Source organism: Carcharodon carcharias, chromosome 4, assembly GCF_017639515.1.
Source record: "Carcharodon carcharias isolate sCarCar2 chromosome 4, sCarCar2.pri, whole genome shotgun sequence".
Lineage (NCBI taxonomy): Eukaryota > Metazoa > Chordata > Chondrichthyes > Lamniformes > Lamnidae > Carcharodon > Carcharodon carcharias.
The window spans coordinates 66,781,782-66,809,407 of record NC_054470.1 but is presented as its reverse complement, the minus strand read 5'-3'; the positions used below and the strand labels follow the sequence as shown (position 1 = coordinate 66,809,407).

At 43.1% G+C, this 27,626-nt stretch overlaps 1 protein-coding gene across 9 annotated transcripts in view; it reads left to right on the top strand.

Annotated features, from left to right (window-relative positions):
• The window catches only part of LOC121277270 (beta-amyrin 11-oxidase-like), a 122,367-nt gene that overhangs the window by 49,610 nt on the left and 45,131 nt on the right, over window positions 1-27,626 (top strand). For all 9 annotated transcript variants that reach the window (XM_041186533.1, XM_041186534.1, XM_041186539.1 and 6 more), the window contains 3 exons: window positions 2,832-2,976; window positions 7,818-7,928; window positions 11,301-11,428. In XM_041186533.1, the coding sequence (XP_041042467.1) occupies window positions 2,832-2,976; window positions 7,818-7,928; window positions 11,301-11,428 (384 nt within the window). The remainder of the gene's footprint in view (window positions 1-2,831; window positions 2,977-7,817; window positions 7,929-11,300; window positions 11,429-27,626) is intronic.

The window sequence follows — 27,626 nt, the reverse complement described above, 5'->3', positions numbered from 1 at the left end:
TACAGCCGGACAACTTCAGCTGTTGTGGCTGGGTTCAATCAAATTGTGCTCCAACATGTACCTGACCTGCACCTGGGTCAATTTCTTTGAACTGTGGTGATAGGGATTTTGCTTTATGGGCGGGGTCTCTTTTACATCAACATAATGTAGGGCCAGGATCATGCATCCTGGCCTGTCCCTACAGATCACTTTGGATGCTGCAAGTAGCTGTTAAATCTCTTCACTGTTCTATGTCCAAATAAGAACATGGTGTCTAGCCTCCCTAGCATTTCAGTGTTGGCTAACCAGACAGTAGGGGGTTTAATTTGGGAACCGTCTAGGCTTTCTCTAACTCATCCTCACTGCTCCTTTCGTCGTCCTCTTTCCTCACTACCTGGCATACCTGTGCTTGTCTGTCCCTTTCCCAGCTGTAATACTGCTCACTTTGCCAGTCCTCTTTACTACACTGTGTATGCCACTGAACTTGGCTTTCAGCAGTTCACCCTGTATAGGCAGGAGCACTAACACAAGGCTTGAATGTTCTGGCCTTGGCATGTTTATCTGCCTGCCTTTTCATAATCTTCTGTGAGGTTTTCAAGATATTTCTGAGCCACTCTCATGAGCCACTTGCAGAACACGGACACGTAGTCTACAAGGAAGACTCTTTCCTTTGCTCTAAAAGCCTCTCCTTGATTAGATAAAGAGGACCTCTCACCTCGTATCCATAAACTAATTCAAAGGGACTAAAATTGCAAGTGAGGTAATTTTTTTTTTTAAGAACTTCTGTTGCACAATGTCTCCAAGTACTCTGGAGCGTCTTAGGAGTGTTGTGCTAAACTGCTACAGCCTCCCAGGGAGGATAGAGGACTAGGTGACCTGTCCGCACAAAGGTTGCAACAGGTATTGCGACAGCAATGGCAGCGCCTCTGGGTCTGTATCATGACAGGGAGATGAAACGGAGGCTGTAGAGAGAGGAAGATCTGAGTCATGCTCTTTGCTAGCTTGAAGCCAGACTCATTCATGCTTCTTCACGTTGACAGTAGGCTATCTGGTTCCCAAATTAAACCCCCTACCGTCTGGTTAGCAAACACTGAAATACTAGGGAGGCTATACACCATGATCTCTCTTGGACGCAAAACAGTGAGGAGATTTAACAAAGCTGCTCGCAGTGTTTAAAGTGATCTGTAGGGACAGGCCGGGATGCACAATCCTAGTCCTACATGATATAGATGTAGGAGAGACCAGCCAATGCACTCAGCATCTCTGTATGCATGCCCATTAGTGCTCTCCTGTATACTGCGCAGTTAAAGTCCTTAACCGGGCCATCAGCAGAATCCAAGTGCAACCTCGCCCTTAGGTGAGCTGGAAAATGAACCGTCCTTTTCCCCATGGCTTGACTGTAGCCCACTTGTGCCTAGGTGGCTCGCCATGTGCTGATCCCAGCTCTGTACTTGTTTCCAAGGCACTTTTAGTGCTAGCATCTGAGCTGGTGACTGGAAGTGTCAAATCAAATGATGGGCCCTCTTCTTTATAGCTATGATGTTTCTCTCTCTTCCTCAAACTACATTGGCTGGGCAGGTGACAGTTCTTGAGTGTCCGAAAGCAGAAAATCAGAAGGAGAGATTTGGTCTGAGGGAAGAGGGATGGCTAGGAAGCAAAAGCTCCATATTATATGATCAGTTTGCTCATCATGCCTGACAGCAGGACAATAGTGAGCTGGGAGTTGAAAAGGGGCAGAAGGCAGAAATATATAGTCATTCTCAATATTCTCAGCTAGATTTAGATGCCACAGGGTCTGTTGTAGCTGGCCCCATGATGCAAAGAGCCATCTCCTCTGTAGGGCTGAGGAGATGTAGGCTTCCTTGTCCACTGCCACTTCTGCCTGCAAGAAAGATGGCAGAATATCTTTGTGTAATAATATGCATGTCATAACCAAATAGCTTGAGGTATATAGAGCCAGTGAGGTGGTAGGCGAGAGGCTGATAGTATTGACAAGTGTGTGGGAGTGAGATGGAATATCTGAATGTTGGGTGAGTTCTGAGTACTAAGGGGTGCTGCTTGATGAGTGAGGGCATGGTGCATTGAGCAGCCTGAGCAGTTGAGGGTGTGGTGGGTGGGAGATGTCAGGTGAAGATGGATCCACTGATTTTGATCACTCGCATGAGGTCATTAAGTGTTTTTGTGGCACTGCTGCGAGGTTTACAGGGTTGCCCTCCCTGGGTGTCTACTCTCAATCCCTCACAGCCTGCTCCGGGATAATGGTGTCTCTCTTCCTGTCCATCTCTACCTCTAATGCCTTCAGTGCCACACCACTCACCCTGGAACCCTGTCTCTGCCCTGGTGTTTGATTTTTTTTAAATTCCAGAAACTGTATTTGGTGAAGTTTCCCTTTAAGTAAAGACAGATTGCCTTTAAGAACAGGCTGGCTGCATCACAAGCTAGCAGCACAATGCTGATTGATCCTCTGTTCAGTGCAGAAAGCCAGCACGAGGAAGATGCTCAGCCCTACACTACAATCACGGTTATCGGGTAGGAGCAGGAAGTTTTCCTCCAATGGAACTGGTGTGGGCAGATTGTTCATCATGACTCCTTGTGCTTAAGAAATGAGGCAGCCAGATTTTTAGCCCAAAGAATCTTTTAGCACCCCATTTAATGCCCATTAAGCAAAACTTAATAGAAATTGCTAAAGCAGCAAGCTTCATAGGTACTCAGTGTTTCACTTGCCTCCTTAACACTCATAAGCTTTCCAATGAAAACCTTTATCGGTCATGTTTTTTGTAGTTACACTAGTCCAATAGTAGTTAATAACTATGGCATGTAAATGTGTAATTTTGTCTTTGTAACTTAATCAGGCTCATCTCCAAAATAAAGAGCGTACCATTCCCAGAAAGCACCGGTGCAGCACAGCACCTCCTCCTGTTCATTTCAGCACTAATCCCCAAGGCACTTGCATCGTTGTTGACCTCCTTTACAGTGGAACTAGCTGGATCAGACAAGGTACATACATCTCCTTAAACAGTTCCTAAAACCATAATCTAGATTGATCTCTGTAAACTATAATTATTGATCAAAGTGATCAATCTAATTTAAATGTTGGTTTTAGTGTATTTCTTCTTCCACCAGTCTGACTATTTCTTTCTCACATAGTGTAACATTACTGACTGTTCTTTAAACCTATTTATTTGCCCGTTCCTTCTAACGGTTTCCTTTCTGTACTGTGGTCTACTCTTTCATCAGACTATCTCTATTTCTCCTCCATTTGTAGCTTTATCTCAGTGGTATGTTTGAAGATGTCATCTTACAGATCTTCCTCAGGTAATTTGAATAATTGTAATTGGAGTTAGTTAATTAATCACTCCAAATAATTGGAGTCTGGAACAAACTTCCTGAAAGGATGGTGGAGGCAGGTTCAATCGAGGTATTCAAAACGGAGTTGGATTGTTACCTGAAAAGAGAGAATGTGCAAGGTTACGGGGATAAGGCAGGGTAGTGGGATTAAGTGGAATGCTCTTTCAGAGAGCAAATGCATACTCGATGGGCTGAAAGGCCTCCTGCACTGTAAAGATACTATGAATTTTAGTACATTGGTCTCTAAATATTCCAAATTATGATGTAAACTAACAGGTTTATTTGATAACTAGTCATAATTTAAACCATGATTAAACTAGACTACAAAATTAACCTACAAATGTTTCAATTTATTTGTTTCTATTTATTAATTTGCTGATTTTTCTTACTTATGGAATTATTCATTGCTAATTTAATGATTTACATATGTATTTGCTGCCAGCCTTGATGCACATTTTTTGGTAAAGTTCAACTGACTGGCACCTTGATACAAAAACAACTTGCATTTATAAAACACATTTAATGTAAAATGTCCGAAGCACCTGATAGCAATGTTACCAAACAAAATTTGACACACCATCACATGAGATATTAGAATAGGTGAGCAAAAGCTTGGCCTCAGAAGTAGGTTTTAAGGAGAGTCTAAAAGGAGGATAGAGGTGGAGATATTTAAGGCTTAAATCCCAGAGTTTTAGGGCCTTCAAAACTGAAGGAATGATTGCTAATGGTAGAGCAATTAAAATCTGGAATGCTCGAGCCCAGAATTGGAGGAGCGAAGAGATTTGGGAATAAATGAAGTATAACATGAACACAAAAAATGACTTCATTTGGGCTTAAGCCATAAAGAATACTTTGGGCTTATTCATTATTCCTGCACTCCCAGTGGGGCATTGTTCAATTGGTATTCTCTTTGAACCCAATCAGTGCAATGTGTTGTAAACCTATCTTCACTCTTTACTTGAGTGCTGCTACTACCCTTGTTCCTCTGAAATTCAATGTTGGGTACCAAATGTGCCATTTGAAATACTGCGGCCTATTCAGTTGAACCGGAACCAGGACAAAATGTTCAATAGCATCTATTCCAGGTTTAATTAATTAACTGACTTTAAATTCCCTGGCTGTTGTGGTAGAATTTGAACTTGTGTCTCCAGATCATTAGCTCAAGCCTGTGGGTTACTTGTCTTGTAACATAACCACTGTGGTAAAGTTCCTGTAAGAGTTTGAGTATTCTGATGGTGTCAGATCATTTCGTATCTCTTTTTGCCAGTCCCTGAGAAGTTGCAGAACAAGCAGTAGGGATCTGGACTCTATACTAAACAACAGAGTAAGAAAATTTTTGTCGAGGAATAACCATATTGGCAAAAAGAACAATCACTAATTTAGAATGCAAACAAACAAGGTTTATTGGACAATAACAATTGATACTTAACATTTCATCAGTCGAGGAATGGTATGATATATGAGTTCAGCTTCTGTTGGTCTATTTATCCCGTGGATCCCAGGACTTCTGAGGTCTTCTCTTGGTTCCTTGAATCTGGTCTCTTGACTCTCAACATCCTTCAAGATTTTAGCTTAACCAACTTAACTCTAACATATGTAACAAATCCCTTTGCACCTTTAAGACTTCAACTCTAGTGAATTCTTTTTCAGTCAACAACTTCCCAGTCCACCTTAACTGCTGAAACTACACATTTCACAGCTGAATTCTCTCTCTCTCTCTCTCTCTCTCTCTTTTCTTTTTTAAGGCTACGTTACAGTATTTGGCACTTAAAGCGATGCCAACTTTGATTTTCTTAACAGCATAACCCAAAATTCATGAATCATCCCAATAATACATACAAATTAATACTTTTCATTGCAAGCTTATGTACAATACAATTTGATAATGTGAGCCTTACTAATTACACAAATGTGCCAATGATGTAAAATCTGACACAGCATTAGGTTCTTCCCACAAGAGGGCCTCAGCAATATACCAAAGCTGACCTTGGTGTATTATTCTAAATGAATGCTGCAGCATTGCAAATTAACCAATAGGTGGCATGCACATTAAGTAGATTCTTTGCAGGTGCTGCATCTCATTTCTCTCATCCACACATTGCTTACCAGATGTATATGGTAACGCTAAACCCACCAGCTCATAAATCAGGAGACACTTTTAAAAATCAAGATTAAAGCAGAAACCAATATATAGAAAAAACTCGCTTTAAAAGAATTGCCTAGGTTGATACCAGGTGATCTGTTCAGTTTCATTCCTTTTAGGCTTTTTAGTGATTTGATACAACTGAGTGGCTTGCTAGGCCATTTCAGATGTCAGTTAAGAGTCACATTGCTGTGGATCAGGAGTCACGTAGATCAGACCAGGCTTCCTTCCTGATGAGTTTCAACAATGGTTTCATGGTCATCATTGGAATTCAATTCAACTGGAATCCCATCTACTGTGATGGGATTCAAACCTGGGCCCCCAGAGCATTACCCTGGGTCTCTGGACTACTAAATCAGTGACAATACCACAACGCCACTGCATCCCCATTGCTCTGTCTGTCTGTAAAAACATGTATGTTTCTTCAGGATTGTCTAAGATGACTGTGGATGAATCACCTAGTTAAGAAAACTCTTTGTTCTTGGAATGTTGATCTGTCAAACCTTCACTCTATCCATGCACATTTTGACTTGATTGATGGAATGGAAGGGTCAATTCAGTAAGGGTCAGTTTACATTAGGTTGCTGTGTCCTGATTTACTTAGTGTACCTGAGGGTCTAGTAGCATTAGCTCTAGCAGCAGCACAACAAAGGATATTATTAACCTTTTTTTTGCTGCTAGAGTCCGTAAATTCTTTTGAAATGTATTTGCCCTTTTACAAGCAAATATTCAATGTTAAGAAATGGAGATTGAGCAGGAGAGTGGACTTAAACAATGTGGATTGAAAAAGTATGGGGAGCAAGCAGGAGAGTGCAGTTTGATGGGGTAGGATATTACATGTTATTGGGAGTGAGATTAGACTAGGTGGAATATTCAAGGTTATAGGGAGCAGACAGGTTGGTAGGATTAGACTAGGTTGGTCACATGGGTAAAATCAGCACCACAGAACCTGATTGGCCAAATGTAACATTCGATGATTCCATAGATATGATGATTTGACACAACATGCTTTCTATCGCAAACTAGCTGCTTTATTTACTTGCATCCTACAGCATAACAGAACCTTAACCAGTACATCGGCCAGTGTTCAGATATACAATGGTACGGGGTAACACAACATGACAGAGGCTAAATATCCTTATTCAGACTATTGTATGATGTGCCTGCATGCCATTGTAATGTAAAGTGCTCGACAGAGCAAGGATTAATATGGGACAGGAGAATAGCACCGCCCATGGTATGATGCACAGAATCACATGGTAATAGACTGGGAGAACAGCCTAGAGAGAACACTCTGGAACCAGCCTGCATGGAGGTAATAGCACCATGCATGACAATAACCTGGGATCTGTAAATAGTTAAAAGTTAACAATAAAGGGTTCATGTTTTAAATATATAAATCTCAAATATCATTATTGAGACATCTACAGAACCCATATTACAACACAGACCAATATAATATGAGGACAGCTATTGATAAGAACTGTGCGAGTTGAAGGATAAAACCAAAAAAATGTCATCACTGATCTGACAGCAGAATAAATTATTCATGGAATTACTCTCTGTCCAGACAAGGATTGAGGTCACTTAAACTCACTAAATTGAATGTTTCTTTTATTGCTTGGTATGATTTCATGGTGTTTGCAAATGTACTGTAATCCAACATTAAAATGTCTAGCTAACAATTACCCTGGAATAGTGCAGAATGAAACTTGTTTAGAGATTAGTGATCATTGCTCTGCAGAAGAGCAGAAATTAGTAGAATCACTGCCAGGATGGGCCCTTGCTACATGCGTGCTTCAATTGCAGAATTGGTAACTAGAGTACTATAGCCCTCTCCCCCATCTGCACTTGAATCTTTTGAGGTTCCATATCAGCAATGGAGCTTGTAATTTCTAACCTTAGTGTTTTGGACTCCTCCTTCAGGTATCATGCCCTAAGAGGGCTTTGGTGACCATGGGCTTCCATTGGATTGGTCCATAATTATGCTTGACAAAGTACGGCACTGGTTTGCCATTGTCTTCTGCAATATGGCTGACCAGGAAACTCTCCCATTCTTACTGCCTGCCATTAGGCATATTGGAAGGATTTGAAGGTTGATAATCAACCTTTATGGTCACATTATGAAAGCATCTTCCATGGCCATTAAGTTCTGAAGTGGCACTTGAGACCAGAGCTTCTGGTCCAAAGAAAGGGATGTTACCACTGCGCCACTACCACTACCACCAAGACCAGCTTTGTTTTGGACTATCCATGAAATAATTAAGCTACAGTGGCTTTTCAGCCTACGTTTAGTTTCAACTATATTTTGATCCTGGTATTCGTTGTCACATTTATCTTTAATTAGATCAATATTCGTAAACGTGCTCAAGAAAATGAAGATTACTTGAACCATGTGCTACTAGAGGTGGAAAGACTCTGGCCATCTTTTATTGGTGGTCGAAGAATCGCAAAGCAGGTATTAGCTTTCTTGGTATAACTTTATAGTAAGAAATGCATTCACAGTGAAACCTCTTCATAGAATCTTACACCACAGATGGAGCACCACACAGCCCATCGTGCTGCACCAGGTCTTTGAAAGTGCTGTCCAGTTAAATCACAGAATCACTCTTCTAGGCATATACTCGATTTTTAAAATCTCATTCTCGTGTTAAAATCCCTCATAGGCTCGACTCCCCTATTTCTAACTTTCACCAGCCCTGCGACACTTTGTGAACAATGCTGTTCCCTAATTCTGATCTGTTGTGCAACCCCAATTTGCATCACCCCACCTTTTGGTAGCTATCCCTTCTGCTCCCTAGGCCTAAACTCTGAAGTCTGCTCCCTAAACCCATCTGCCTTCCCACCTCCCTCCCCCCTTTTAAGATACCCCTTAAACCTACCTCTTTGATCAAGCTATTGGACACCTATCCTAATGTTTCCTTCATTGGACCGGTGTCAAGTTTTATCTGATTCCACTCCTGTGAAATGTCTTGGGAGCTTGTGCTATGTTAAAAAGCATTTGGTGTTTATGGGATTGTGCTGTGCTGGCAATGGAACCTCATAAGATTCAAGTGCAGATCAGAGAAAGAGTTGCAGCACTGCAGCTCCAAATTCTGCAACCGGAGCACACATGCAGCAAGGGTCTATATAAATTCCCCAACCCATATTCAGAGCCACCTATGGCAGGGGTGAAAAACTGATTGGAGGGTTTCAAACGTGAAGCTCCAGGAAAGATTGGCATGGATTTCGGAGATGGCAGCAAGTTCAAGGACTATGGCGAGATTGGAGAGAGAGTGGTAGTTCACAAGGATGGAGAGGTCAAGGATTGGCTTTTTGAGGAGGAAGCAGGTTTGAAGGAGAGGCCTTGCTACTCCCATAATGTCAAACACAAGTAATGATATCTCTGATCACTATGTCAGTCTCCACTCATGTTCCCCTTTCCCATACCAACCTTACTTCCTTCTATGTCTACCCCCAGAATTAAACTCTTTTACAACTGCCCTTTCAAAATTCCAACTGTCTATTCTTTGACCCTCCATTCATCACAATATTTCTCAACTATCAATCTGCTCAACCACACCTTGACCTCCACATTTGCCCTCATCCCCATTCCACCTTTTTCACCTTGACAAGCTTGGCTTGGTACAGCCCTCATCTCTGCTGCCTTGGGTCCACAATATGTAGATTTGAACGGATGCAGCAAATAACTACTTCAGCTGTTTACCACTACATCTGGCTGCTCCACATAAAGCAATAGTGCGTCCTGCTCTCATCTGCCAAAACTGTTCACTATTGCAAGATCATCCTGGAATGTAAGGATAACCCCCTGTTTCTTTTTTTTCTACTATAAACCATCTTCTTAAACCCTCTCCCCATCTCCTCCACCTTCACCTTCGACATAATGTGCAAGAAACTCCTGAGCTTTGAATCTAAGGACAAGACCACCCTAATTAGCTGCTTTTGCTGTTTTCCCCCTCTTCCCCAATCTCCAGGTTAAACTTCTTCTAAAGTTTCCCCCTGTCCTAGCTCTTAACTTGCTGCTTTTTGTAGTTTCTCTCCTATCACCCCATCTCCTCTAAGCACAGCTTGTCTATGTGACCTGCTTCCTGCTCCCTCAACCCTGTTCCCACTAAACTGCCAATCACTCAGTTTCCTTTCCTGGCTCCGATGTTAGCTGATATCATTAATGGTTCTCTCTCTGTAGCTGCTGTCTGTCCTCCTCCTCCTTCAAATCTACCATCGTCCTCAAAAAAACCAACCCTTGACCTCCCCATCCTTGTAAATTACCGCTCTCTTTCCAACCTCTCAAGTCCTTGAACTTGCTGCTGCCTCCCAAATCCATGTCGATCTTTCCTGGAGCTTCATGTTTGAAACCCTCCAATCAGGTTTCTGTTCCTGCCGTAGTACTAAAACAGCTCTTCTCAAAATCACAAATATAACTGTGGCAAAAGTAAACTATCCCTTCCTGTTCTTAAACACCTCTCTGCAGCCTTTAACACAATTGATGCAGAATCCTCCTTCAATGCCTCGCCACTGTCGTATAGATGGGTGGGACTGCACTCGCCTGGTTCCGTTCTTATCAATATTGTTGTAGCTACAGAATTTCCTGCAATGGCTTCACTTCCTGCTCCTGCACTTTTTACCCCTGGTGTCCCTTAGGGATCTACCTATCCTCAAACCCCTCCTATTTCTCATCTACATGCTGCTCCTTGGCAACATCATCTGAAAACAGTGTCAGTTTCCATATGTACACTGATACCCAACTCTACCTCACCACCACCTCTCTTGAGCCCTCCACTGTCTCTAAGTTGTCAGTGTTTGTCTGGCATCCAGTACTAGATGTCAGAAATCTCCTCCAACAAATTATTAGGAAGACCAAAGTCATTTTCTTCAGTCCCTGTCAGAAACTCCATTCCCTAGCCACCATCTCTCTTCCTGGCAACTGTCCAAGGCTAGATCAGACTGTATGCAACTTTGGTGTCATACTTGAACCCAAGATGAGCTTCCAACCATATATCCACACCTATTTCCAACTCCATCCCTTTGCCCCTGCCTCAGCCCATTTGCTGCTAAAATTCTGAATCATACCTTTATTGACTTGACTATTCCAAAACACTTCTGGCTGGTGTCCCTTGATCTTACTTTCAGAATGATCTCAATTTAGAATGTTGCACATGTCCGAACTCTCAACACCCATTCACCCATCACCCCTGTGCTCACTGACCTGCCATTGGCTCTTGGCAAAGCAGCACCTTTGATTTTAAAATGTCCATCCTTTGTTTTCTAATCCCCTCCCACTATGGCCTTGCCCCTCATTATTTCTGTAACCTCCAGCAGCCCTACAGCCTTCACATATCTGCACCCCTCCAAGTCTAGCCTCTTGAGCTTCCCTAATTTTAATCTCTCTGCCATTGGTGACCGTGCTTTTAGTGGCCTAGGCCCAAAGCTCTGAAATTCCCTCCCTCAACCCCTTTTTCCTCCTTTTAAGACGCTCCATAATACCTACCCCTGTTCAAGCTTTTGTTGTCTGCCTTGATTTCTTCTTGTATGATTCAGTTTCAAATTTTGTTTCATGATGATCCTGTGAAACTGCTTGGGATATTTCACCATAACAAAGGTTCTATAAAAATACAAGTTGTTGGCATTAAATGGCTGCAGCTTTTGCCCGTGTAACAAGAGTGAAGGCACTTCAAAGGTAATTAATGTGAATGTCTTGAGAAATGTGATGTGGTGCTATATATCCATATGCAATATCCTTGCCTTTTTTTGTAGAAAACTAAATTTAAAATAGCCTTTTTAACTTGAGAATGTTTTTAAATCTTTGCCTTTTTTGTGCTGTTCCTGACAGGACACCACATTATGTGGTTACATGGTCCCAAAGGGATACCTAGCATTGTTCGTTGCCTTTGCTGTCCACAGGGATCCTGAAATCTTTGACAATCCTGATGAATTCCTACCAGAAAGATGGTCTGGCAGGTTTGTACTTTTATTTTTTTACATATATATTTGTTTTTTATAAGTTTAATCTTTGTTGAACTGTGCTTTGCTGTTGGAAATATTACTGTTGTTAATTTGTTTTGGTGATCTGGACTCAGAAATTCAATACAAAATGGTGAAATGTGCAAATGATACCAGATTAGGAGGGAAAGTGAAACTGGAAGAGGCAACTCGGGAACTACAATGCGTTGCACAAGGTGCAAACAACTACCAATATTATTTAAAGGGGGCAAGTGTAAAGAGATACAAATAAGAAGGATAAACAGATGACATTCATATTCCATGAGTGGTTTTGAAAGAGTAACAGGAGTTTAAGTTGAAGGAGGCTCGTGAAAATTGTTGTATTTGGTAGAGGCCAACCATCTCAGCCCCTGAACAGTTTTCTTCTGTTTCACTCAAGTTCTCAGATAATGAAGCAGTCGAGGCCTGCATGCAGCAAAACCTGAACAGCATTCAGACTTGGGATGAGTGCGAGTAAATAGAGGCTTTGCAGGGCATCTCTGGTGGGATGGACATCTTGTTCCATTTGGAAACTCGTGGACACTTCTCGTGACCTGGACAACTAAATGTGCAAGAAATGTGACAGCTGGAACAGCTCAAGCTCTAGGTTTCTGAGCTTGAGTGGCAGTTGGCATCATTGCAGTGTAGCAGCGAGGCTGAGTTTTGTGGAGAGCACATTTCTGGATGTGGTCACCCTACAGCTTCAGGTTATGCAGGCAGAGAGGGAATAGGTGACCGCCAGTCAGTTAAGGAGGACCAGGCAGGCAGTGCAGGAGTCCCTGAATGCATCTCGCTCTCTAACTGATATTCAGTTCTGAAGACTGACGAGTGGTTCCTCTGGGGAGTGCAGCCAAGAACCAATTCCACAGTACTAGGGCTGGCTCAGCCTTAGAGGGCGGCAGGAGGATGATTGGGAAATGAATTATGATAGAGGATTCTATAGTTGGGGAAACTTAGATGTTTCTGCAGCCGTAGACATGAATCCTGGGTGGTAGTGTTGCCTACTGGTATCAGGGCCAAGGATGTCACTCAACCCTCTGTTTGGGAGGGTGAGCAGCCAGCAATCATCATCTATATTGGTCCCAGTGATATAGGTGAAAAGACAGATGAGGTCCTGAAGGCAGATTTTGAGGAACTTGGAAATGTACAAGGTGGCATGACCTCAAAGGTAGTAATCTCCAGATTACTTCAGGTGCCACATGCTGGTGATAATAGATAATAGGATCAAGCAAATGAATCTGTAGATAGAAAGATGGTGCAGGAGGGAGGATTATAAGATTCCTGGCACATTGGAATAAGTTCTGGGACCTTTACAAGCAGGACAAGTTTCACCTGAACAGAGTTTGCCAGTGCTATTGGAGAGTGTTTAAACTAGCCTTACCCAACCGTTTTTGTTCAGAGGGCCACATTTGCATATTTTTCTCACTCAAGGGGCCAATGAGCAAATTTCGGTAAGGTTTGGCACAACAATAATCTCAATTTCAAAAAAAAAGTTGATGTTTCAAGGAAAGAAATAATTGCTGAGTAAAAAATAGCAATTAAATTGCTATGTTTTAAAAAAAAAAGTAATTAATAAAAACGACCAGAGTGAGAGGGGGTCAGTATGCGTGTCCAGCTCGCTCCCAGTCTCGGGGTGCTCACTCACTCTCACCCACTGAGTGGGTGCGTGTTGTTACGACTACAGCCGATATTATTTGCTTACTGATGACTTTTTTTTAATCTCTTGAAAATGAGGGGGAAAATTATTGATCCTAGAAGCATAGAATCCCAGTAACCCTTTTAGGATTTTAAAATTAAAAGATTTATTAACAAGAAAAAAAACCTAAACACACAAGATTAAAGTTACATTTCTTACAAAGCATTCCTCAGAAAACCCCACTTGGTCAGAACACACAAGTAAATGACTTAGCAACAGCTCCCCTATAGATGTTTAACCAAAAAAATTCAGTAATATTACCCAAAGCAAAAACTGCTGCTACTTGAATAAAATATACCACACTACTTCTCATTCTCTTCCACTCTGCTGTGGAAATCTGAAGGAAGTTCAGAAACTGACAGCTTTCTGGAAACAAAAACGTTTCTGGCTTGAAATTTGATGGCTGCTTCAAAATCACAACTATTCTCAGCGCGGAACTAGTTCCAGGACACCTCCCTCACACAGGATCCTCAACTCAACTAAATAGCTCCCTTAAATATCTTTTTTCCCCTTTCATCAAAGACTCCATTGTCCTAAACGCCTCTTTGAACTCAACTTTTTCAAAATAAAGAATCTTTCATGTCTTCCTATTGCCTCCACTTTCAGGTCAAATAAAATTTAATAACCTTCCCTTGTTTACTTTATGAAACCTTTGTAAGTTGTAAAAGTCACTTAAACTCCCTTTTAAATTTAGCAGCTGAAAAACCAAGTCCTTATCTATTACCTAACGCATATTTTAAAACCAACTTCTTTACTTGTAATTCCAACTTCACCATAGTTTCTCATTACAAATGTATGCATCTCTGAGTTCCCACAGACAAGTTGTCTTTACTAACCTTCCCCCAGTTTAATTACCATTGGACCCGCCCACATGTGCACGTGCACACACAGCTTTCTTTACAGAGTACCATTATGTTCCCAAAAATGTTAAAACAGATAACATCCATCTTCATAGTGGCGGTGAGAGTGAGTGAGAAACCTGAGACTGGGCATACAGTAGATTATCACTCTTGCCCCCACCCAAACAATCGTCAGTCAGTCACTCAATCTCACTCCCAGGCAGACACACTCACTCACACAACCTACTGCCCCCACCCTCCCTCTCATTCCCGCACAGACATTCACTCACTTTATCCTGCCTGCGCCCACCCGTGCCCCCTCCTCTCTCTGCCCCTGCCCTCGTCACCTCCCTCTTTCACACATGCACATACGGCAGAATTTTTCATCCAGCTGGTGGGCCCGACTTGCTCGAGCGTCAAATAACACGTGATGTTTCAGTTGATGGGCATGCTTGGGAGTTGCAGCCACGCCCACCATCAATTATGTGGCCAGTTAAGGCAGTTAAAGGCAATTAAGCTAGATTTTATGTTGCTCGTGCAATTTTGTGCTCGTCACACGACAAAAACTTGCAGGTGGGCAGTCAACAATTTGCTAAACCTCATCCCAGGGTGGTAATTGAAAGGGTCAATGGCATTGCCAGTGTGAGTAGTGAGGAGTTTTGGAGATAAGTTTGATGCTGGTCGCTTATTGGCCCTTGGCAGCTCCATTTCTGTTTGGGTCTAAATTGTTAACATTTCCTAGCTTTGTTTCAGGACTTATTTGTGTCTCCAAGGCCCCCGGAGGATTCCGACCCAGTGAACCCTTCCAAGTATCAGACAGCCTTCAGTTACCCTGGTAATCGAGATTGTGGTCTCTGCTGGTGGCACCTCTGAGGAGAGCAGGCGTCCCAATGCAGCTTCCAGAGGAGGGACCTGTGGGAGGAGAGGCACATGCACAAGGGGCACAGGAAGTCCAAGGCGGAAGGAGAAGGGGCCGCAGAAGACGCCACTATCCTGCTGCCAGGGTTTACAGGGGATGGTGCAGCTACCTCAGTATGCCTGAGGTGCAATGCCAAATGAGGCTCTGCCTCTCGACCATCTGCCGCCTAATGGACGACCCTAGAGGCTCATCGCCTGTCTTCGACTGAGCATCGTCCAGATACCCAGTGCCAGCGTCCTGGGCACTCTGACTCTGCCTGCACCTCAAGCAAGTGTGAAGTGGCCTCATCAATGTGCACTGACATTCTGGCCGCCGATCTAATGCCCACTGAGGTGCTGGTATCTGCGCTGGTGCCTGGTTCAGAGAGCAGGGGTGACACAGGTGCAAATGAAGTCCAGTGGCCCTCTGGCGTCAGGGGAATCCAGAGAGCGAGCGCGTCCTGGCAAATCTAAGAGAGAACAAGGACATGTCATCACTCTGTCACTGTGCATGCCAGGCACCCTGGTGAGACAATGGAGATCTGCATTATGGTGCCATCATCTTTCAATGATCAATTGGGACTTGCGGTTTGAGGCTCCAATCAATGAAGAAACTACATTGGAATTGTTGCACAATCTGAAACTCTCAGCTCTGTGCACTGCACTCTTAGCTTCGCCTGGCATCCCAGCCTCTCCACACCCGGTTGCACAGGGAGTGTGCCGGCTCTCCAGCTCTAGGGTGTCTCGCTCGAATCTGGTGAGCAGCAGGAGGTTGGGCAGGCCTCTGCCTGTACGTGACCTCCCTGCTTGGATATGGTTTGTCTTCTCCTGAAAGAACAGAGGAACATTGATTAGTCCACTCCCTACCTGCAGCGCCACTGCAGCCTGGCCAACCCCAGCTGAGGAACACCTTGCAGGGCACATCTGTGTCTTGGCCCTTGAGCCACAAGGCAGTCAGTCCAAGCAGCCAGGGCTCATTCCCTTGGTCAGCTCTAGTGTCATTGACAGTTGGCACTTGGACTCTAGCACCCCTGAGGTCCACATGCCAACATGTTACTCACCCTTCCTGAGTGCAGCAGGTCATTGAATCTCTTCTGGCACCACACCCATGTGTGCCAGACCATGTCATGGCTGCTCATCAGTGCTGCCACCTCCTCCCATGCTCTGTTGATGAGATTAATGGTCTCTTCCTCCCATCTCTGGAGACAAGGGTGTCCCTCCTGGCAGCCACCTCCTCCAGGAGGACCGCATCTGAAAAGCGGGCAAACGAGTGCCCGCCCGACTTGCCCTCCAGCCAGGTGTCTCCAGCCACACTTGACTATAACTTGAATATTGAGAACACAGAAGAGATGTTCTTACATCTCAGCGCTGATTTTAAACTGGCTGTTGGGTCACCATTGGCGGCCTGCCCTCACCCGACCATTGGGGAGTTGCGTTTCACGCTTGGCAGCCAGCATGAAATTATGGTCATGGGCTGACCGCAGGCGGCGGCCTGTTTCCTGGGTGTGTGTGTGTGTCTCTGACTCTGTCTCTCTCTCTCTCTCTCTCTCTCTCTCTCTCTCTCTCTCTCTCTCTCCCTTTTTCTCTCTCTCTCCCCTCTCACATGCACACACAAGCTCTCTCGTTCGTGCGGGCACACACACACACACAACCCTCTCTCACTAAGATAAAAGCAAAATACTGCAAATGCAGGAAATCTGAAACAAACAGAAAATGCTGGAAAAACTCAGCAGATCTGACAGTATCTGTGGAGAGAGAAAAAGAAAGTTAACTTTGAGTCCATATGACCCTTCTTCAGAGATGAAGAGAGGTGGAAATGTGATGGAATTTATACTTTTTTAAGGGGGTTGGGGCAAGTGGAGCTGGATAGAAGGCTAGTGATAGGTGGGGACAAAGGGATTGCTAATGGTTCTGGTTAGTGCTTAAAAAAAGGTGCTGATTGTGGCGTAAAAGTAAAAAAGCATACTGATAATAGCAGAGCAAGGGTAGCATTGTGTGAAAGAACAACATGGAACAAGTAACAGATGGCCCTGTAGGGGATGGGGTGGGGGAAGGGGTGGCGATGGGGGGAAAAAGGATAGAAAATGTATAAAACTACAGATAAATGAATAAAAAAAAAACGTGGATTAAAAATAAAAATGAATGTAGAAGAAAGGGGGTGAGGACAGAAGAGAGAGTTCATGGTCTGAAGTTATTGAACTCAATGTTAAGTCAGGAAGGCTAGAAGATGCCTAATCGGGAGATGAGGTGCTGTTCCTCCAGTTTGTGTTGAGCTTCACTGGAGCATTGCAGCAGGCCAAGGACGGACATGTGGGCATGAGAGCAGGGTGGAGTGTTGCAATGGCAAGCGACAGGAAGGTCTGGGTCATGCTTGCGGACAGACCGGGGGTGTCTGTCTGTCCAGTCTGAATTTGGCCTCCCCAGTGTAGAGGAAGACCACATTGGGAGCAGCGGATGCAGTAGACCAAATTGAAGAAGATACAAGTGAAGCGTTGCTTCATCTGAAAGGAGTGTTTGGGCCCTTGGACGGTGAGGAGGGAGGAGCTAAAGGGGCAGGTGTTGCACTTTCTGCTGAGTTTTTCTCGCTTTTTCTGTTTTTTGGTGATCTCTCTCTCTCTCTATTTCGAGCACACACACAGTCGCTCACATGCGCGCACACTCCCACAGTCTCACTCTCTCACAGTTACACTCCTCTCTCTCTCTTGCATGCACACAGTCTCACGCTGTCGCTCACACAAGCTCTCCTCCACACACACACACCCCACCCCCCACCAAATCAACGCGGCACTGTATCCTCCATAGGCCTCAACCCCACCAAACATTTGCAGCCCTCAACACACCAATCAGTGACTGTTCCCCTCATTTGTTGCTGCTAGGCTCATTAGTGAGCTTAGCAGCAGAGGCAGGAGGGCAACAGCCTTTGCATAGAGCTGCTCCTGCAATCGTAATCTTCCATTGAAACTCACCTGTTTGACTGAAATTTTGAAAACTGGCTCCAGGGGCCGCATAGAGGGGCTACCTGGGCTGCATTTTGGACAAGCCTGGTTGGCAAGGGATGGGAACCATGAGGTAACATTAATGAGGTGCACAAAGTATTTGGAGATCCTGATAGCACTAGAGTAAGAATAGTAAGGAATTAATTGGGGTCAGTATAAGGTATAAATTAGACTTCTTGTGCATTTATGTGAATACACGGGGTGTGGCGAATAAAGTTGGTAAGCTGCAGGCACATGTAGCCAAGGGAGAATATGTTGTCATGTCGATGATGGAGGCCTGGCCTAAAAAGGGGGAGGACTGGCTAATAAATGTTCCTGGATACAAGGTATTCTGGAAAGATGGGGAACGAAAGAAAGGAGGAGAGGTGATGGTATTGATTAAGGAAAATATTATAATGCTGGAGAGAGAGGATGTCTTAGAAGGTTCAAGGACAAAATCTATTTTGATGAAGGTACCGTTATACTATTGGGTGTATTCTATAGGCCAACAACTCATGAGAAAGAAATAGAGGAACGAATTTACAAGAAAATTACAGAGAGGTGTGAGAGCTATAGAGTAATGGGGGAACTTTAATATAATAGATATATATAGACTTGGATAGTAATAGTGTAAAGATCAAAGAGGGGATTGGTTTCTGCAGTATGTACTGGAGAATTTTCTAGATCAGAATGTTTCCAGGAAGGAGACATTGCTGAGTCTGTCATGAGGTGGTTCCAATGTCAGTGGTGAGTAAAATACTTAATTGCGGGAGAGCCAGTCTCAATAGTGAGAGAACGGATCTGGTCAGGTAAATTGGAATCGAAGATTACTAAAACTGTAATGAAATAAGTGGGCTGTCTTTAAAGAGAATGTGTTTTGGATGCAGTCATGGTAGGTTTCCACAAGGGGAAAAAGGTAGGACAAGCAGAGCCAGAGCTCCCTTGATGAAAAAAAGAGCAAGATGAAGCAGAAAATGGGTGTGTATGACAGATGTCAGGTTGATAATACAATTGAGAACAAGGCTGAATACAAGGTTCAGAGATGAAGTAGAATAAAGAAATGAGAGAAGCGAAGAGACTGGTAGGTAACATAAAAAGGAATCCAGAAGTCTTCTATAGGCATATAAATAGTAAAAGGAAGTGTGGAGCCAAATAGGAACCAAAAGAAAATTTACACATGGAGGCAGAGGGCATGACTGAGCAACTAATTGAGTACTTTGTATCTGTCTTTACTAAGGAAGATGATGTTGGTGAAGTCATACCGAAAATGGAGGTAATTGAGACAAAGGGCAAAAAATTGATAGAGAAGATACTAGAAAAGGTGGCTCTACTTAATGTTGGCAAGTCACCAAGACTGGATGAGATGCATCTGAGGGTACTGAGAGAATTAAGAGAGGAAATTGCACCATGTGCCATAATCTTGAAACCCTCCTTAGAAATATGGGTGGTGCCAGGGGGCTAGATAATTTAATATTTTATTCCGTTGTTCAAAAAAGGCTGTAAGAGTAAGCCTCGCAACTACAGGCCAGTCAGTTTAACTTCAGCGGTGAGAAAATTTTGTCCAGGATAACCTAACAGTCACTTGGACAAATGTGGATTAATTTGAGGAAAGTCAGTATGGATTTGTTAAAGGCAAATAGTGTTTAACTAATTTGATCAAGTTTTTGGTAAGGTAACAGAGAGGATTCATAAGGTTAATATGGTTGATGAGGTGTACATGGATTTCCAAAAGTGCCACATAATAGGATTGCCAGCAAATTTAAAGCCCTTGGAATAAAAGGGATAGTGAGGGCATGGATACAAAATGTGCTCGAGTGATAGGAAATGGAGAGTAGTGGTGAACAGTTAATTTTCGGACTGGAGGAAGGTATATACTGGGGTTCCCCAGAGATCTATTAGGATCACTACTCATCTTTATATATTAATGGGCATGCAGGGTGCAATTAAAAAATTTATGAATTCCTCAAAACTTGGAAGTATTGTGAACTGAGGTAGAAAGAGACTTCAAAAGGAAATTGACGGGCTGCTGGATGAAATGGACACGTGACATAAAATTTAATGCAGATAAGTGTCAAGTGATACATTTTGGTAGGAAGAATGAGGAAAGATGATACATAATAAAGTGGGAGGAGTGCAGGAGTAGAGGGACTTGAGGGTGTATGTGCACAAAATCAGTAGCCCCCAAACCCAAGACGTCTACCACCTAGAATAAAAAGGGCAGCAGCCACATGTAAACACCAACGCGTCCAATTTCCTCTCCAAGTCTCTCTCCATCTTGATTGAGAAATCCCTCACTGTTCCTTCGTTGCTGGATCAAAATCCTGGAATTCTCTAACTATTGGTACTGTGGGAGTACTTTCACTACATGAACTCAAGTGGTTCAAGGTGGTGGCCTACCACCATCTCGAGGGCAATTAAGGATGGTCCATAAATGCTAGCCTTGCCAGCAATACCCACATCTTGTGAATGAGTAAAAAAAGTGTCTCAACTGATTTGATGTTGAACATTTTCAGATAAATACAGAGCAGCAATCAACCAAACCAATTGTATGTTGAAGTGCACTGTCAGAACATTAGACTAAAGTCAGAGGAAGTAATGATCAACCTGTACAGGTGTCCCGTGAGACCAGAACCTTGAGTATTGAGTCCAGATGCGGTGGCCAGGTGGTATTCAAGTGCAGTGCAGAGCAGATGCGGAGAAGAGCCATGAGGCTGATCCCCAGTGTTAGGGGTATTGTGAGGGAAGACTGGAGAGACTTGGGCTTTTCAAGCTGGAAGGGAATCATCTGAGAAGTGGTGACCTCAAGGGATGCAAGATTTTTAAGGATAAGAAGAAAGTTGAGCCTATATATTAAATTAAGATGTCAGAGTGCAATTAGGCGATGGGTTCAAACTACAGAAAGGTAGCTTTAGGACAAATATCATAAATTTCTTCATTATATAGATTAAATAACTTCCAGGTAGAGTAGTAGAGGCAAAACCCTAGAATCATTTAAGAAACAATCAAAGCCTAAAATGGGGAGTACATTCAGATCACTTTGAATGAATTCAGTTGGGCTAAATAGCCATCCAGATCCAGAATGATCTTGTGAATACATTAGTTAGAAATGCATAATTAACTTTGCTAAATCCAGATAGTTCACTGTACTTTAGCAGAAAGTGTTCAAGGAGTGCTAGATCTTCTGACATTTCCCTGCATAGTAAATTGTTTTAAATGTCTTATTTAATCAGTAGCCATGCTATGCTGTCAGTGCAGTAACTGAACATTCCAAAATAATTGAAAACTACAGTAAATTGGGTATTTTGAATGAGATTAGCTTATGTTTATATTGTCATGTGGAAGGAAATAAATTAGGATCTCTGTCTCAAACAACGTCACATGATGCCACAAGACACATGGCGAATTTTACACAAGTTACCATGAAGTCTTCAGAATAGTTGACCAAGACTGCTGCTTCCTATCACGAGTGAGGAATTTGTTGACTAGCACGCAATCCATGAATAGCTTATTTGTCACTTGAACTTAAAGCCACTTTAATGCAACCAGCAGCAGCCTCACTTATGCTGTTTATTTAGGTGATCTGTGAACGATGTCTTCCCTCATTGGTAGGTTTTCAGTTCCTTGCTTTAATCCTTACTGCTTTAATTTTGACAGCTGGAGGTTGCAAATAAAAAGTCTTGTTGCAATTATTTTTAATTGAGGGTCCTAATTGAAGGGCCAGGCCCAAAGTGTAGGGCACGACATCACGAAGGCTCCAAGCAGTAAAGAAATGAGGAATTTGCATTGATATGGTATATTTTGTCAACTTGGGATCTTTTAAAGTGCCTCAAAGTAATTGGAATGCTTTTGAAGTGCTGTTGTATGGGAAATACAGCTGCCAATTTAAGCACTGCGAGGTCCCACAAAACAGCAATGAGATAGATGATCAAATGGTCTGCTTTTCTGGTTGAAGGATAAATGTTGGCTAGGCAACCTGGAGAACTCCCTAGTTTTTAAAATAATGCCAGGGGTCTGATGCCCACCTGAGAGCAGACTTTGGTTTACCATCTCTTTTGAAAGATGGCATCTCCTGTAGTGCAGCATTCCCTCAGTAATGTACTCGGGTGTCGGCCTTGATTATGTGGTTAAGTTTCTGGGTGGGGCTTGGGTCTACGACCTGCTGGCCGAGAAACCAAGCCATACTCTGAGCCAAAGTATAAAAGACTGGATAAATCAAGATTGGAAGTGATATATTGACCAGTTTAAAATAAACATGTGAACACCTTCCATAAAGAGGCTGATAGGGATGTCCTGCAAATGCACTAATCTAGTAATATCACAAGCAGTCATTTCTAACCTTGGTAATTAGATGATGCCAAGTAGACAGTAAACACTACAGGCTGCAGCCACGGTATGACAGTGAATGGGGTATTGGATATTCAAACAGGTGGATGGGGTGCCTATCAAATGGACTGTTTTGTCTTGAATATGTTGAGCTGCTTGTTGGAGTTGCATTCATTCAGGCAAGTGTAGCGTATTCTATTACACTCCTGACTTGTGCCTTATGGATGGTGGAACAGCGTTGGGGAGTTGGGAGGTGAGCGACTCACCACAGAATTCCCAGCCTCTGATCTGCTCTTGGAGCTGCAGTAGTTATATGTCTGGACTTAAGTTTCTGGTCAGTGGGAATGCCTAACATGTTGGAGCTGGGATATTCGGTGGTGATAGTTCCATTGAATGGTAATGGAAGCTGATTAGATTTCTGTTGGAGAGGGTCATTGCCTGACACTTGTGTGGTGTGACTTATCAACCCAAGCCCAGATATTGTTCTGGTCTTGCTAGATATGTGCTTGACTGCTTCATTAGCTGAGGAATTATGCTCCAATTCTTTCCATGTACAGTTCAATTTGATTTTTTTTTAAACTATGGAGGTCAACTCAACCAGGCTGCCATTTGTAGTCCATTCCTAGTTGCCTTTAAAGGGCTAGGGTGGTCCCTTTTGATTCATTGCAGTAGTGAATCCATTGTGCTCCCACAAAGCTGTTGGGCAAGGAATCCCAGAATTCTGACCAGTGATATATATTCAAGTCAGGACAGTGTGTGACTTGGAGGGGAACTTGGGGGTGATGGTGTTTCTATTAATCTGCTGCCCTTGTCATTCCAGATAGTAGAGGTTGCGGTTTGGGAGATGCTGCCAATGCTTCTTTGGACTTTGAAATTTTAAACTGCTCAATAAAGTCACCTCAAAACTGGCTGTTTCCAGTATAATTATCTGAATACTCAAATAGTCTTTGCTCTTAGCATTGGTACCAAATCCCATTATCAGCTTTGATGGTTTCTCCGAGGCCATATGTCATATGGCTGGCAGACCTGTGCACAAACTCAGTGCAGAAGTGGACCTGAGATTGCAAACCGAATAATGCAAATAGAATAACAAGTTAGAATCAATGACTGGGAATATTTATCTCACTCTACTGCTGTAACCTCTCTGGAAATGTGGCAGGAACATCATTTATGTACATACCTGGAGTTTGTGACAATCTTCCATGCATTTTAGCAGCGAGGAGTAGCACGAAGGATATTCAACTCTATTGTTTTCCCAATAGTGCAAAGAACCAATTGTGGGAAAAAAGTCTTTCCCAGATTTCAATGGGATGGGAAGATCTTTGGTTACAGGTGGGAGTGGGGAGGTGATGCATTGCCTGTAAAGCAGCTCCTACAATACCAATCTTTTATTAGCTCGGGCAATATTAGATAAACAGCTGTAGCATGTGTGTGCTGATTAACTTGATGTTTTGAAAGTGCCCCTATCATGGTGTTTCATATTTTGTAACAGATGAAAGAAGGCATTTGTAGATAGAGAGACTTGGGACAGTTTGCAATAAAATTGTCAATATGTTTAAAATAATTGACAAAAGAGCTAGAGCTTCCAAAGGCATGATGGCTGTTATCCATTGTATTGGTCTCTGAAAGGTCCTCAAGTTTGTTCCCTTTTTTATTTATTCTTTCATGGGATGTGGGCGTCACTGGCAAGGCCCACATTTGTTGCCCATCCCTAATTGTCCTGGAGGAGATGGTGATGAGCCACCTTCTTGAATACAACTGAGTAGCTCGCTAGGCCATTTCGGAGGGCAGTTAAGAGTCAACCACGTTACTGTGGATCTGGAGTCGCATGTAGGCCAGACCAGGTAAGGATGGCAGAATTCCTTCCCCAATGGACATTAGTAAACCAGGTGAATGTTTACAACAATCAGTGACAGTTTCATGGCCACCATTACTGAGTCTTGCTTTTAATTCCAGATTTTATTAAATGAATTCAAATTCCTAGAGCTGCTGCAATGGAATTCAAACCTGTCTCCCCAGACAATATCAATTAAACTGATTAAGGGAGCTGCACACCCAACCTTAAGGTTGGCAGCAGGCGAAGAGCCCAGGCGGCCTTTGCATTTATCATGAAACCTCATCCACAGGCGGGATGAGGTTTCATGAAGGTTTTTAAAGTTTAATAAAATTTTTTAATAAAAATCATAGATATGTCCCAGCTCATGTGACACTATCTCCTCACGTAAAATGGTGGGGTGCAGCCAATCACAGGCGGCGATCGGCTGTCCATCCGCTCCCGCCCAGCCTCCCCATGATGGGGAGAAAAATCTCCCCCTGTCTGGCCAAGCTTGTACCTCAGTTAACAACACCAGAAACAGATTAAGGCCCGCCCAGCATGATGTGCACCCAAAAGCTCTGAGCACTTCCTGTGCGGGCGAAGGGGAGAAGGCTGAGTCAGTGCCTGCACTCTTTTGTACATGCGCGCGAAAGAGCGCAGAAGTCTCCCTGAGGAAATAGTGTCACATGAGCTGGGACATATCTATGACTTTTATTTAAAAATTTTATTAAACTTTAAAAACCTTCATGAAACATTAAGGTTGGACGTGCAGCTCCCTTAAGTTTAATTGATATTTAAGTGGCCTTAATAGGTCTTTGACAGTTCAGCGGGTGTGCAGCCGACTCCAGTGTGCGCCTGCCGAACTGAAGACCTGAATGACACGCAATGAGATCGGGACACATGCCCAAGGTCACCACGTGTCATTTTACGCATCGGCGAGCAGGGCCCATCCCTGCATGCTGAGCAAAAGATTATGGCCCAGGAGACACTTTTGCTCCTCTTCAATTAGTCTCATTGAACTTGTTCAGGTGGAAAAGACTCCGCCTGAAGGCTGGTACCTCTGATAGTGTTGCCCTCTTTCAATACTACACTGAAGTGTCAATGTAAAATGATGTGCTGAAGTCCTAGGGTGAAGCTTGAACTTATGTTCTTCTGACTCAGATGAGAACTGCCAAATGAGCAAAGCTAGCACTTCCAAAGATGTCATGTTCATAATTGTACTCTTCATTTTAGTATCCAACAAAAAGATATTGAATTGTAAAGATTTTTTGAGGAAAATCAGTAATTAAATTGTTTCGATAGTAGGAAATTTAAAGAAACAACACTGATTATTCTGCTGGATGCTTAGTGATACAATTAAAATGAGTTCTAAATTAATATTAATCAGATGAATGGCCTTAGCTCCTTCCACTTGTATATTTGAACAGAGGATTAAACTGCATGATTTTCAAATTATGCTGAGGCTTAACAGCTGAGAACAGTTAATGCATTCATCTGAAAATCTTTTCTCAGGCTGTTTCAGCACAGGTGCCAACTCATTTAAAATAAAATTAACAGTGCATGGGATGGAAACCTTCAGAATATGAGTGAAGGTGGCAAATTTTAGATTTCATTATTGCACTGAGATCAGTGTGTTCATTGTACAGAATTACAGGCTGCATAGCGTTACCATTGTTCCAGATGGGAGATAATGAGGCAATTTTCCCTGTTTTCCCGACCCCACTGCTGTAACTGACAGGGCTGGTTTTACACACTTGATTTGGATGCAGCTATCCTCCACTTACTGCATTTTTGCTGGAAAAAAAACACTGATTTTATTGGGAGAAGTGGCTGCATCTTTAGTCATAAGTTGTATTTGATGGAGAATCTTTTTAAATAAATCTTACTTGTTTTGCTGTTTGCTGAGTAAATAGATTTTGTTTGCTATAATGTCAGCAGACCATGACATCATTCATCATGCAATGCTGAATTGATGCCAGGGCTGCCATTTTGGAACTTAATGCTCCAGTTATAAGAGCAGGAGCAGGAGTAGGCACTTCAGCCCCTCGAGCCTGCCCCGCCATTCATTACGATCATGGCTGATCTCATTTTGGCCTCGACTCCAATTTCCTGCCCTCTCCCCATAACCTTTCAACCCATTACTAACTTAAAATCTGTCTATCTCCTCAAATTTATTCAGCGCCCCGGCATCCACTGCACTCTAAGGTAGTGAATTCCACATATTCACGACCCTTTGAGAAAAGTAATTCCTCCTCATTTCTGATTTAAATCTACCACCCCTTAGCCTCTTGTTCTAGAATTCCCCAGAAGGGGAAACATCCGCTCCATGTCTACTTTGTCTCTCCCCTTTAGCATCTTATTTACCTCAATTAGATTTTCTCTCATCCTTCTAAACTCTAGCGAGTATAGGCCTAAACTGCTCAATTTCTCCTCATAAGACAAGCCCCACATCTCTCGAATCAATCTAGTGAACCTCCTCTGAACCGCCACCAGTGCAAGTAAGGGGAGCAAAACTGTACACAGTACTCCAGGTACGGTCTCACCAATGCCTTGTACAGTTGCAACAACACTTCCCTATTTTTATACTCTATTCCTTTAGCAATAAATGCCAAAATTCCATTTGCCTTCCTTATTACCTGCTGTACCTGCATACTAGCTTTCAGCGATTCATGCACGAGGACACCCAGATCCCTCTGCACTGAAGCATTCTGAAGTTTCTTTCCATTTAAATAATAAGTTGCCTTTTTGTTCTTCCGCCCAAAATGGATAACCTCACACTTATCCATGTTAAACTCCGTCTGCTAAATTTTGGCCCATTCACCTAACCTGTCCATATCCATTTGTAAATTTCTTATTTCTTCCTTGCAACTTACTTTCCCACCTATTTTGGTGTCATCTGCAAATTTAGCTATAGTACCTTCTACCCCTGAATCCAAGTCATTAATATAGATTGTAAATAGTTGGGGCCCAAGGACCGAACCCTGTGGTACCCCACTAGTTACAGCTTGCCATCCAGAAAAAGACCCATTTATCCCAACTCTCTGCTTTCTGTTGGTTAACCAATCCTCTGTCCGAGCTAATATATTACCCCTAACTCCGTGTGATCTTATCTTGTGTATTAATCTTTTGTGCGGCACCTTATCAAAGGCCTTCTGGAAGTCCAGATATACTACATCTACTTATCCACTTTGCTTGTCACATCTTCAAAGAACTTGTAGCAGTTAAGGCCATCTCTTAGACACACGTGGCTGAATACATGCTCAGCAGCAGGAATGACCACCCCACCGCCCCTGCAACGAGGGCTATTTAAAGGCATCATCAACTAATTACAGGTTGATTGCTGAGATCCTTAACTGCAGGATAAGGCCCGGCTCTAGCAAAAATGGGGTCTGTTTGAATTCAGCAGTGACTGCTGAGACACCGCTCTCCCCCAGCACCCCCATCAAAAACTGGATCTGTTGAAAATGCAGCAGGACCTCCAGAACTGAGTTCTGCCCACCATTTTTAAAGGTCCTTGGAGTCTCCACAACTCTCTGAAAGTTCAGCCCAGTGTTTCCCTATCATCAGTGCCATGCTACTCTTCTGCATGTTGCTCTTGCACCACTGCTGGTCAGGTGCCAGTTCTGGGGTA